The 13,822-nt window shown below is 34.2% G+C and overlaps 1 protein-coding gene across 1 annotated transcript in view; it reads left to right on the forward strand.

Annotated features, from left to right (window-relative positions):
• The first annotated feature begins 4,723 nt into the window (after window positions 1-4,723).
• The window catches only part of LOC131931820 (dentin sialophosphoprotein), a 36,414-nt gene continuing 27,315 nt past the window's right edge, over window positions 4,724-13,822 (forward strand). The window contains exons 1-10 of the mRNA XM_059288664.1: window positions 4,724-4,916; window positions 5,275-5,368; window positions 5,596-5,793; window positions 6,116-6,310; window positions 9,817-9,924; window positions 10,852-11,052; window positions 11,749-11,953; window positions 12,743-12,929; window positions 13,176-13,315; window positions 13,714-13,770. Of these exons, the coding sequence (XP_059144647.1) occupies window positions 4,897-4,916; window positions 5,275-5,368; window positions 5,596-5,793; window positions 6,116-6,310; window positions 9,817-9,924; window positions 10,852-11,052; window positions 11,749-11,953; window positions 12,743-12,929; window positions 13,176-13,315; window positions 13,714-13,770 (1,405 nt within the window). The 5' untranslated portion in view covers window positions 4,724-4,896. The remainder of the gene's footprint in view (window positions 4,917-5,274; window positions 5,369-5,595; window positions 5,794-6,115; window positions 6,311-9,816; window positions 9,925-10,851; window positions 11,053-11,748; window positions 11,954-12,742; window positions 12,930-13,175; window positions 13,316-13,713; window positions 13,771-13,822) is intronic.

The following is a 13,822-nucleotide window of genomic DNA, read 5'->3' on the forward strand; positions in this document are numbered from 1 at the left end:
TATGACGTCATTTATGGACGTATGGAAATCAGATTAGTTGCTAGTTCTAATGAATTTACTATGTCTTATCCTTAGTAAGTACAATCCCCTGCAAATAGTAAATACAATCCCCTACAAACAGTAAGTACATACTACAATCCCCTGCAAATAGTAAGTACAATCCACTGCAAATAGTAAGTACAATCCCCTGCAAATAGTAAGTACAATCAGAGGCGTAGCGACCCTTCCCGGCGCCCGGGGACATACTTTCAATTTGGTGCCCTCGATTTTCGATTTGCACCCCCCCCCCCCCTCGAACTTTTCATCTGCACCCCCCTCAAACTTTCGATTTGCACCCCCCCCCCTCGAACTTTTCATTTGCACCCCCCCTCTCAAACTTTCGATTTGCACCCCCTCGAACTTTTCATTTGCACCCCCCCCCCCCTCAAACTTTCAATTTGGCGCCCCCCCTAATGTCGGCGCCCGGGTACATATGTCCCCGCCCCCCCCCCCTCGCTACGCCTCTGAGTACAATCCCCTGCAAATAGTAAGTACAATCCCCTACAAATAGTAAATACAATTTCCCTACAAATAGTATGTACAAACAGTACAATCCCCTACAAATAGTAAGTACAATCCCCTACAAATAGTAAGTACAATCTCCTACAAATAGTAAGTACAATCCCCTACAAATAGTAAGTACAATCTCCTACAAATAGTAAGTACAATCCCCTACAAATAGTAAGTACACTTGAATAGTGTGACGATGTGGTTGAGGATGACGTGAGTGGTTAGGTCTATAAATCGTCAAACTCAAAACGATGTAACGTTCTCTATGCCACTATGGACAACATTTTATTGTCCAACTATTTTGCCAGTCACTCTTTTAAAATCAATCTCTACCCCATGCAATTTGGCGCCCCCCCCCCCCTAAGGTCGGCGCCCGGGTACATATGCCCCCGCCCCCCCCCCCTCGCTACGCCTCTGAGTACAATCCCCTGCAAATAGTAAGTACAATCCCCTACAAATAGTAAATACAATTTCCCTACAAATAGTATGTACAATCCCCTACAAATAGTAAGTACAATCCCCTACAAATAGTAAGTACAATCTCCTACAAATAGTAAGTACAATCCCCTACAAATAGTAAGTACAATCTCCTACAAATAGTAAGTACAATCCCCTACAAATAGTAAGTACACTTGAATAGTGTGACGATGTGGTTGAGGATGACGTGAGTGGTTAGGTCTATAAAATAAATCATCAAACTCAAAACGATGTAACGTTCTCTATGCCACTATGGACAACATTTTATTGTCCAACTATTTTGCCAGTCACTCTTTTAAAATCAATCTCTACCCCATGCATTGATAAAAACTACCTTCTAACTGCCGGTATCGTTTGATAATTGTTTCTTTTATCTATATTTTACCCGCATTCTAAAGACTCCCCTCTTGAAAATCGATATGGAAATACCATTTAAAAAGGTATTAATTGCCTGTGTCTAAATCTCCTAATCTCTTTATGTTTAACAAGCATAATGACAGCATTGATAAGGATTAGTGCTATGTTGTTAAAGGCAGACGTAAATTTTGTGCCAACATGAGACTACTATATAGACCACTAGGCATGCTGCCCAGCTTCGCTTAGGCTTTCGAAAACATTGAGAATTTGAATGCTTAATTAATTCGCCCGAAGGTCGGTCTACGACCTCAAGAGTTATGAAGAGGTTCCTCCGTGGACATTTTTTTTCGATTTATAGCTCATATAAGGTACCGGTCAGTCGAGGTCAGTTTTGACCCCCACATCGTAGACTTTTCGGCCAACCGGCCCCCGTGTTCTGTCGCATCAAGGCAAGATCATGCCAAATTTGAAGCGCCTGCGGCGCCGGGAAGTGCCCTATCGGACACCCGACAATCTAGATCTAGATCTAGATTTCTAAAAGAATTTTTTTTTAAAGTTTAGCCCGAGCATAATAAAAAATAATACATTAACCAAGTTGACTTGCTGTGTCTCGAACCCGCACCACCTGCGTGGTTTAATGTACACTAACATCTCCGCTATTTAGGCAACTTATAAAATACGGAGAATGAAACACGTATTTTAAAATCTTAACTTACGCGAATATGCCTATTCTTTCAAATTAATTTTTTATCCCAAATTAGCCAGTTCCAAACAAAGATTTTGTATAAAATAAATAAGTCTTGAAATAGTTTAGTCCTAATATAGAAATTTATTTTTGGAATTGATTTTAGAGAAGTTAGAGTCTAAATCTAGATCTTAGCGTCTACGTCTAGATCTAGTTATTGCGTAGATTTAGATTTAGATTTAGTCTAGATCTAGAATCTCTAGATCTAGAATCCAAATAAATAAAATAAATTTTATGAGTTTAGGCCGGAAAAATTGTATTGTATACATTTCATAGTGTACGTAGATCTAAATCAAATTTGAATGAAATAGTTCATTTCTTTTCATTCAAAACACAGCTGATGACGTCATTAGTTAATGTATAAGCAATAGCGACGTCACAGTTTTATGCGTTCTTTTTTACATGTATTAATGCTTTTCCGGTTGCATAAATAATACTGTTTCTCTACATTCGAATACGCCTTTAATTTTTATTTTTCTTCTTTAAGTAAAATTGTGGTTATACATTTAAAACATCTAACATATTATTTTCAACAAAAGTCCGTAAAAAGTTCTCCATATATCGCTGCCGATTCTGACGTGATGTCCGGCGAAAATTTTTTGCGGACAGAGAAAGAGAGAGAGAGAGAGAGAGATGTGCGCACATTGGGCTTTTATAAATTAGGATATTAGTGTAGTAGTGTAGGCTAAGTTATGTGTTATCGCATCAGACTTGGGGACCCACTCCCTCCCCCTACGAGTGTGACGTCAGTTATGGACGACCCCCTATGATGAAGTATTGTAGGCCTAATGCGGGCACTAAGCCCGGACTGATAAATCTGAAATTATTCAACGCCCGAAGATGCACGTACAGCTCCCACGATGCGAGTCAAAACAACGAATTCTGCCTAATGTAAAAACGATTAAGGGAATGCAAGATTACATTGGATGGATTAGATCACCTTTGTCGATATCTTTGGGGAGTGGACGAGTGGACACTGCCCTAGCGACCGCCGACCCCCCCTTCCCCCTCTAACCGGAAATTTAAATTGCCCCTCCCCTTCACGACATTGTCAATTTCAACCCCCCCCCCCCCCCGGAGAAAAAATTTCCGAAAGAAACCCAGGTCGGTCGATATAGAGATCGGAGGCGTAACCATGAACAGTTTGCGAACAATTTCAGTGTTTCTTTCAGACTCTTTTCTTTAGGGGTGAGGGCTTGATATTTTCGAGGTGGGGGCAGGGGGGGGGGTAATTTTCCGGGGAAGGGGGGGGGCGGACACTAGTAAAAGTTTATATATTCTATATAAATTCTATTTCGTTTGGGACGAGATGCCTGAAAGAAACTCTGATTTCAGGACAATGGCGCCTGTTTCTGGAACTTATTGGTCGAAAAAACTGCAGCTGTCAGTAAAGAAAGAAACAAAAGTGTCAACTACATTCATCACGGCCAATCACACATTATTTAATCTTTGATGATGGTTTCTTTTTATCGTCATTGGCTCGGATTTGCGCAATAGCAACTTTATGAGCGTCATTTATTACTTTCTCGTATATACGAAGTATAGAGAAAGACTTGTAATCGTGCAAAAAAAAAAATCGAGATTATTGCAAATCTCGACGGTTTACACCTACCTAAGTTGGAAAAACATAGTTTTGCAATCTTGTCCACATGTCTGTGTATGTGTCTGTGTGTGTAAACACGATAACTTGAGTACCGTTAAGCTAGGTTGATGAAATTTCATATATAAGTATTATATCAAAATCTTAGATCCGTATCAACTTTTGAGCGATTTCCGATAAACGGAAGTGGAACTTTTTCTACTTTGAATTTTTCAAAAGCCTATAACTTGAGTATTATTTCAGATAGATAAATGAAATTTCACTTGTACGTAAAAGATGTAATTTTCTGCCTTTTGTCAAATTTTGAGTAATTTCCGTTGACCGGAAGTGGTAATTTTCACTATTTCCGATTTCTCAAAAAGCGCATGTGAATTTATAAAGTATTAATAATATTCCGCACTATTATGAACATTTTATATGGCATTCACTTGGTATGAAATTCTTTTTTCTACGAGATTTTATTCTATTTTAAAAACTTTAAGTATTTAAAATGGATTAAAAAGCATGTTTATATCCGAGTTGCCATCCCCTGTTGTTTCATATAAGAATATTCGAGAAAGTTTAGGGGAGATCACTCCCGGTTTATTTTATGATGCCTTACGGCTTACAATATTTATTTTATGCACTACGCTACGCCCATACAAGGGTGGGTGTGGGGGGGAAGGTTTAACCTTTATCTACGCCGCTGACAATATAGATCTAATTGCGATTTCAGTACAAACAATTGTCGCCTCTTTTCTGCTCTCGTCGAACCTTCCCCCCCCCCCCCCCCCCCCCCCCCCCGAGATATGCATGCTTGAAATTAATGCAATTTCTAAAAAAAAAAAAGCACATGTAAAGTGCATTAGACTTAGAATATATTCGTGAATAATAATTGGATGTTTGAATTGTTTGTCAAAAGAATTAGTCAGTAGGCAGCAGACGACCAGACTCCAGACCTGCTAGGCCTATTTAAAGAGCCCAAAAAAATTTTAGAGGAAATCACGTGACTCTCCCGGACGACGCGTTGTTTTGTAATGGCGGAAAATAAACCTTAGACATTTGCATGAAGCTAGTGTTTACGTCCTATAATAGAGAATCTACAATGTTATTAGCTATAACTAGTTACTAATCCTCAAAATCGCATTTATTTTACATTTTTAAGATTATCTAATAACTTAGTTTAACCATGAGTCACATAGACCAGGGGTAAGTTGTAAAACTTTAAACTTTAAAATATTATTTTTCTTGACATCAAAATATAAAATTTTTTAAAAATTTTATTTAAGTATTTCTCTAATAATAAAAACTATAGATCTAGGCCTAATAAGAGTTAGATTCAATTTTTATTTTCACAATTTATTCAATATGGACTAATTATTAATTTCTAATATCACCAAAGGATATGTAGGCTAATTATTTAGTAATTATGTATATAGATCTAGATCTATGTGTTGATATTATTTAAATAATTTTACAAAAATGGATACTGCTTTGATTCTATCAGAAGACAATAATCAATAACGAGTTTTTAATAAAATGCCATTTTTGTTTTACTATTAAACAGACCACTGTCCCACTACAACAGTTTAGTTGACAATAACTTGTCGGGATTTTTTACAAATCCTCGCATACGTAGACATCTGCGTAAATCAGGCCTTGTAAGTTTGTGTACAGTTTTAATTTAATTTGGATAAATTCTAAATGTTATCAATTATAATGTTTTAAAACTAATTTTGAATACTATTTATTTCTTTAAAAAAGTAATTTAATATAAATATGGTACTTGTTTTTTTTATGTAGGTCCTATTGAATAGAATGTTTATATTCTAATTTATCTAAGGAAAAATTGTAGATTTTCTCTGTATCAACTCTGTTTATATACTAGATAACCAAAGATGGATTTATAGTAGCAGAAAACACTTATAGACTGAACATGACAAGAAAAGAACACAAGCAGCATGTTAAAGAAATGCTTGCACAAGCTATCGTTCACAAGACTCTCGATCTTGAAAGGGTGCGGCAAGCAGAGATCAAAGCCAAGCTAGAAGAGATTGCAAAAATTGAACTCGTTAGGAGAGTTAGGGTTAGTATTAAAATATTTTATGTTTATTCCCGTCAAAAATGGTGGAAGTTATTTAAATGACTCAAATTAGGGTTGGTAATCTTTTTTAAGATAAATAACTTTTTACAAATTATTTCTCCTAGATTACTTAAAGTTTTACATAAATTATTTTATCTTTAATATGTAGAAGCTAACAAACAAAATACCTATATTTTCCTACCTATTTATACAGTTATGCCACCAACTTCAAACATCATTAAATTATTTTAAAAAAAAGAGGTACCAATATTTCACACATTTTATTTTTAGTTACAATAACAAATATTACACAACTTTACCCCAGATGTCTCGACAGAGAAAAAGAGATTATGATGTGCTTCCCTACATTAGTCCAAGATCTGAATCAGGTCACATGAGAAGATCTCACCAATCACATAAGTCACCTCCAAAGAGAAACAGAGCCATCAGTGCACCATCCAAGAAAGGGAGAAGACCCATCTCAGTCCTGTCATCCAACTATGAAGATGAGGACGAAGAGGTTGGTTTTTAATTTTTACTGGACATTTCTAGTTGCCATCGTCATTTGTTTGAATGGGACGGAGTGGTCTCGCGGTAGAGAGCTGGACTGCTAACCTGTAAGTCTCGAGTTCCAATCTGGGTTCAAGTCAGTAGACCGTCCTTGAGTCCACCCAACTCTGATTGGTACCTAACTCATGTTAGGGAAAGTAAAGGCTGACCACACTATCTCTTCATATGCCGAGGTCACAGAAACAAGTGAACTCTACTTCACTTGCCCCATGGACCGTCAGGTTTGAAAAGGAAACTTTACTTTACTTTTATCGTCATTTGTTTGTATTGCTAAAATGGAAATCAGGTGTTTAGCTGAAAAATGAGATTTGTGTGTAAAAATATCCACTTACTATTTCCTTTTTGAGAATCCACTTTATTGTTAAGTCTGGAAAATAGTTAGAGATATGGCTCGGTGATAAACTCAGGTTAGCTATTATTGTTAACATTCTAAGTTTCAAATTTTGGATTGTTGTTTTAAATATCAAATACATTAATAATTATGCGACCCTTCAAATCACATTTTTGAAAGCGTCAACAGTAAAACAATCACTACTTGGTCAGATTCTTAAACATCAAGAAATCAGAGTTTAAAGTGCTTTTAGAATGACTGAAACCTTAAAATCAGTCAAATAACTAGCTCAAAATTTTTGTTGTAGGATCGCAATAATATTTAATGTTGGTTACTAACAAGTGCATAACATGAGAAAAACTTTAAGAGAAAAGCTCAGCAAATGACTTTTCTTTCCTCCATTTTTGTCAGATTGGTGCAAAGCTTTAGGGTGTATAATTCTGCTATACATATTCCTGGCCGGAAATGACTAATTTTTCTTTAAATGGAGTGAAATTAAATTATATAAAAATAATTTAAACATTGTTTAACAATTAGTTTTAAGGTATTAATCATTAAGTTACATTTTAGGATTTGTTTTGAAATATAAAATTTTAATGCAATAAAAATTTGTGATGATGAAAAATGTTTGATACACATTTTCATGATGTGATTTTTTTAGTAAGAACCTAATCCAATCATTAATGAATGTAGTATCAAGCTATTTAATGAGAAATTTTGTTTAAAGCACACTGAACATTTCAGATAAAAGTTTACTCATCTTTGGCATCCTTGTAAAAATGTATCTAATAAAAATAGAAATCAATAATTATTTGAAGCTGTTTTTTCTCTTAAACATTAAGAAGAATCAGTTAAACTTATCTATAAATAGCTTTATACATTTAACGAAGAATTTAACAGTGTTTTTAAAATGTTGTAAAAGCTCAGCACAAGTAGGTGTGCATGTCATGTAAAATGTAATAAAAATGTCAGTATAGACCTAATGATTTAAAGCACTTGACTTAAGATTTTGATATTGTTTAACACTGCCAACATGGACTGAATGATTTAAATCATTCATTATGTCATGGCATAGCAGTCCAGGATACTGGGTCAATCTTAGGCTAATGAAACACCACTGCTTCATTAATAACTTACTGCTAATTAGTTTTTGCTTTGTGTTTTCCTTTATTGACTCAATGGATACTGGTATCTCTGGGTGGGCTTGGGGCTAAAAGTAAAGGGAGACCACTAATGCAGCAATTTGTTCAGCCCTTAGGACAATGAACAAAATAAAGAAGGGGAGAAAACTCCTGTTAGGCTGTATTGATTCTGGGTTGTTCAATTATTTATGAAACTAGAAACTGAGTATTTTTCCATGCTCTGTTGTCAGGCTAGATTAAGGAATATGAGCTGACAATTTAAGAGGCTTTCTTTTGTGCTAAGTTATTTCTAACCTTCTTATAAATGAAAAATAAGTGTACATAGTAACAACTGTTTACATGTTGCCAAAGAAAATAACAAACTATCTTTAAAGTGCTGACATTTTGAAAATACTTAAGCTATGTAAATGCATTGTTTAAAAATAAATTAAAAACCGTTATAATACTAAGCTTTTGTAATAAGATTTTATTTGCACTAAAAAGCAGAAAATAAAGATTTTCTTTAAATATTTTATTATTAACCACTATTTACATAACTAAAATTATCTTAAATTATTTTTATTCTATACATAATATAGTGACCCACACTTTTCTTTTTAGTTTTGTAAATAGTGTGGTTCATTATTATATATTAAAAGAAAATAATTTTAGTTTCTACAATTTAGTACATAATTATATATATGCTTATTACTAAAACATTTTTTATTAATTTTTTTCACTACTTTAAATGTTGTAATACAATATAGTTGCATGACAAAAAAGTAAAGTGCTCCAAATGAATGGAAACAGTGTGTGTATAGTTGCTTGTATTTGATGTCACCTTGCATTGTCATTGGACATTGACTCACATATCTAGTTTAAAAGAAATTGGTTGGTAATAAGTGGTCAAAATTTTGCTCACCTGTTTTGACAAAAGCTAAGGAAATCAAGTTAAATAAAAGATTGTAAAATGAGAGTAAAAAAATAATTCAATCAGATTAATCTCTAACTTTAAAATCATATAAAAAATATAAAAACTAGAGGAAATAAAACATCTAAAATCATATAAAGATATGAAAAATATAGGAATTAGAACTTTTAAAATTATATAACTGATACCAAATCTAGAGGGAATAAAATAATGTTGGCTTTTTGAAGTTAAAATACAAAATGAAATACAAAATGAAACATACAAAAAATTAGTAACAATACTACATTTAACAGAACAAATAATTTAAATAAACCAGAATTATAATCTCATTATTTTTGTTTTAACAAAACTCTTTTGTTCTTGTCTTTCTGGCACTGGCCTTTGTTTTAAACATCAGTCACATTGTTACTGTTGTGGCCTATTCGTGTTTACTAATGCCTCTCTTTTGTTTGCTGTTTTTACATACGCATGTAACCTTATCAGGAGTCTAGCTGTTTGATGGATATTGATCCACAGGCCGCGGATGGCAGTTTGCCATAGAAGTTAATTCAGCATGAAACATGTTCAATTCTCCTTTAATCAATAAGTAGACCCAATGCAATAAGAATTAGGCTGTAAAGTTCCATTACTCTAAGATGAAATATCAATTATGTAATCAGAGTGGGGGATTGTACAGTAAACGGTTGGCTAAGCAGAATTATGTGAAGTAGTGATTATGGGAAAAAACACAGATATTTATTGTTTTTATTTTGGATTGCAGGCTGTCATATATTTTTTATAAGATTTAGTTAAGAGTCTTGACTGTTGGTTGGATTCAAGCTATCATGTTTATTTAACAACCAGATACTAAAAGTATATTTTTTTAGCGTCAATTGTAAGCGTAAAATATTAATTAATAATTATTTTATTTGTATTTTTAAAAGTGTAAGCCTGTTTAAATGTTTTATAGAAGCTCTAATTTTATTTGCTATTTTAGAAAAGATACACTTAGTTAATTGAATCTGATCAACTGGAATTAACTAATTTTACTGCTTATTAAAATTGAGCCATTAACACTTTTTTTTTGTGTACAGATTATCTACCTGGATGATGAGGGGCGACCTATATCTCAGGGTGATGAAGATGACAGGGATGTCCATTTTACTAGAAAAAATTTGATAGACAACAGAAACTTAAGCCAAGTGAGTATCTACATTTCAGAACTTTAAAAAAAATTGTAGATTTTTTTTTTTGCAATAAAAAAAAAGAAATTTGAATTTAGCATCAAACAGCTATTTTATAAATTAAATATTCACACAGTGAAAAAATAATTTGTATAGTGTTAATTTGGGTAATTTTTAATTGTGAATTTTCTAATTAGGTTAGTGTTAAGTTATGTAATGCTTGTTAGGCACCTAAATGGCATGTGGTTGAATAGTTGGGTTAGCTGTGATTGAGTAAGTTTAGTCCTCTAAAATTGTATTATAGGTAATGTTCTCTTTGGATGGTATGAAGTGTGCTTTTGTTTGGGGTGTGAGGGTGTGTGTGTGAGGGGATGTTGAATCAGACTAATAGCACTTAGGCTACCATGCAGTATGCTAGCCTTTTAGTAAGGGTGGGGGGGGGGGGGGGAGGGTCCTATCACAAAAGTATTAGTGTAGCATAGCAAATATCCAATTGTGTTGATTTCTTTTTTTATTGTGTGCTCCTGACAACATTACCTTAAGTTAGTCTACAGTTCTATTTCTTCTTTTTCTTTTTTCTTAAATGTTATATTGGGGGGGGGGGGGGGGGTGGGATATCCTCCAACATAATTATGTCAACTTATTATGTGCCAAATGGCCTATTGACTCCAACTTTGGTCTGCTTTTCCATTTGGATTAGCTTCCATTGCCTGTGTTCATTCAAGAACAAAAAACAAGGCAGTAGGTGTTTGATTTTTAGAGTTTTTCTCTCTGCGATGGGTTGGTGTTCCCAGCTATCAAGCCTCATCTGCCCAAAGGCTCAATTCTGGATATTTTGGTTTAGCAGCTATGAACTTTACCCACCTGAGCACCCCAAGAACAATCTTACAGTTCTTATTTAAAAAAACATGACATGTCATTGAAAACTTTGTTGGAACATTTCAGCTGGACCAAACATCGTTGAGGAAATACGCCACAGTGATAGCCAAGCTGGAGCAGGAGCAAGGCAGACACAGATCAGCCTCTCCCTACCTGATACCCCAGCTGCCACTGCCACCAAAGTCACCAAAAACTGGACACAGCCCACGCAGTAACAGGCGGCGCTACAGGCAGGGGACAGAACCCTTCACTCCCAGACAGCCTGCTGTAAATATATATTTATAAATTTCTTAACTATATATCCCAGTAGTTAAGATGACATTTTAACTCGGGAATCTTTTCTCTAAAGTGTGTGTGGGGGGGGGGGGGGGGGGTGAATAGATCTTCTGTAAATATGGTGCTAGTAAACCTCAAACTATATTTGTTTAACTTTTGGTCTAGGCTGAGCATTAGAGTTAAGACTAAGGTTCATGTTGGTTAAAGGATTAGGGCATGGATGTGTATTAGATTTTAACGTAGAGTTGGAGCTAGAGTTATTATTAGGGTTAATGTTAGGGCAAAATATTGGGTTAAGGATTATATTAAGTATTTGCTTTGGGTTAATTGATGAATCTCAGGTCAATATGGATAGGATGCATACTAGTACTAGGCTCAGGGCTAGAATTAGTGTAAGATTAAAGGCAGTCTTGACTGTATCTCATGGCCAGGTCTAGGATTAGGGTTATGGTAAGATTTAGAATGGATTTTTTGTTATCAGCAATACCAGCTTTATCAATCTATAGACAAAATGTGAACAGGAAGGAACTTTTTCCCCCTTAAATAATATTTTATTATTATATCTTTAACCACATGTTTAAAATATACATCTATAATGACTGTCAAGCTTACAATTAGCACCATTACTACAGTAGGAAACATTCAATACTTAAAATTCTAAAATATTCTTTAAAAAAATTCCAACAGAATCCAACCCACCTGTACCCAGAAAGCTCCCCAAAGCGCCATTCAAAACAGCCAAGAGTGGAATGCACTGTGGATATGATCTATCATGGGGGGAACTTGCATCTAGCTCGGGAACAATTTGACAAGAAACAAGAGATTACAGTCCTGCAGCAACACAATGGAGGAAACACTCTGACACTTTTCAAAGACCGTCTGGAACCCAATTGTACGTTTGTTGTGATAATCTATATATATAATTCTCTTCTTGGAGACGCTAGAAAACAAGCTGTAAGCACGCTCCCTACCGCCCCCACCCCTACATGGTCTGGTGAGCTTTGGTACACGCTAAATGTTTACAATCGTAAAGCCGGGTTTAGTGACGGCTACTAGGCACAGATAATTTAGTTTGAAACGATTTTAAACTTAGGGGAGGAAACTAAGAGGAGGCTGCTTTCACGGGGGGGGGGGGTGTAGGGTAGGGGTTGGGGGAAAGGAGGGTGGGAGTAGTATCGTCCTTAATGACCTACTGATAGTGTTTTAAAGCAAATATTTTCAGTGGCAGCATTGGTACTGTCGAATTCACAAATTATGAATTACTGAAAAGTAGAAAATAAAACAACTAAATAGCGGCGTATGATATGCCGCGGGTCAGCTCGTTAGAAATAAATAAATATGAGGGTAAAATCAAGCATGTTTTGAAAAAATATGTCTATTGGTAATTGTTAATAAAAAAAAGGTAAAAAAATATTACTTAGGGTTAATTTTATGTAAAACATTTTTTAAATTTAGCCCACAGTCCTGTTTTTTGTAAAATATAATGAATCAGTGATAACTTTTAGATTGTTTTCTGATAGAAATATTATATTTAGAATTATGAATTTGCCCTCTTAGTTATCTTAAAGATTTAAACTAACATTGTTAGTAGTCAGTATTCTAAAAGACTATTTTTAACATTCTATTTAAATATTATTTTTTAACATTTTTAACTCAAAACATTCTAATTTTGTCTCCGCAGCAAAATTCTCTTTTGTCTCCCATCGACATCGCAGTTTCCCCTTTAGCCTGACCATCTACATTGATGGTCAGGTGGACTGTCGTGTCAGCACTTGCTGTGAGTACAGACACAAGAAAGGCGTGCGGGTCGGAGGCAAATCTGGACACTTTAGCATCACAAAAATTGCTCACGCTATTCCCTGCTTCAAGTTAGTCGTACATTGATTATATTTTATCCTTAAAAACTTGCCCTGTCTCTGAATAAAATTGAAATATTACTTTAAAAATAAGTTTTTTAAAAATGTTTGTACAAAATGTACAAAAGTTAATGTAAATGCTACAATTCAAAACAGAAAAATAAAGTTAACTAGATTTAAAATATGAGTCCTTGAATATTTCTACATCTAATTGATTGAGAATGGAGTTCTTAAGCATTTATTTACATTTTTATGTAGATGTCATATTGAAAAGAAATCAAAGGCCGCTAAGTCAAATCAAAAGAAGAAAACGAAGACACCAGAGCCTCAGCAGGAGGAGATGGAGTATGTGGAGACAAACAAGGAAGAACCATCACCACCCTCACCAGAAGCCAAAGGTTTGTTTGCAAATTTAACCTCTTTTCAAAAGTTTTGAATTTTTATGTAAAATTTGAATAGTATTCGTCTTTTTTGGATTCCATTGTAACTTGTTTTTAGATATTAAAAATAACATAATTTAATTTAGAGCTGTTAAGAGTTTTAAAAAACCTTTCACCATTTTTTAACTTTTAAGCAAAATTTAAATAGTATTAGTTATTTTGGATTCTATTTTAACACATTTTTAGATATAAAAAATAACATATATAATTAGTAATTTAAAAATTCTTAAGAGTTCAAAAAATAATAAATTTGATATTTTACACCAATGACAATGAAGACAAACTTAAGTTAAATCTTACAATAATTAACTAAGTATGTGAATCCTCTAATGAATAAATATTATATAACATCACAGATAAAGAGCGGAAACAAAATTTTGTACCAGTTGAAGTAGATGAAAACAAAACTAATGGTGAGTTTGGTTAAAATAAAAAGCAACATTTTTCTGTTTTTGCTTAAAATAT

The sequence above is a fragment of the Physella acuta genome, unplaced genomic scaffold, assembly GCF_028476545.2.
Source record: "Physella acuta isolate Inbredline_101_S28 unplaced genomic scaffold, ASM2847654v3 ptg002039l, whole genome shotgun sequence".
Lineage (NCBI taxonomy): Eukaryota > Metazoa > Mollusca > Gastropoda > Physidae > Physella > Physella acuta.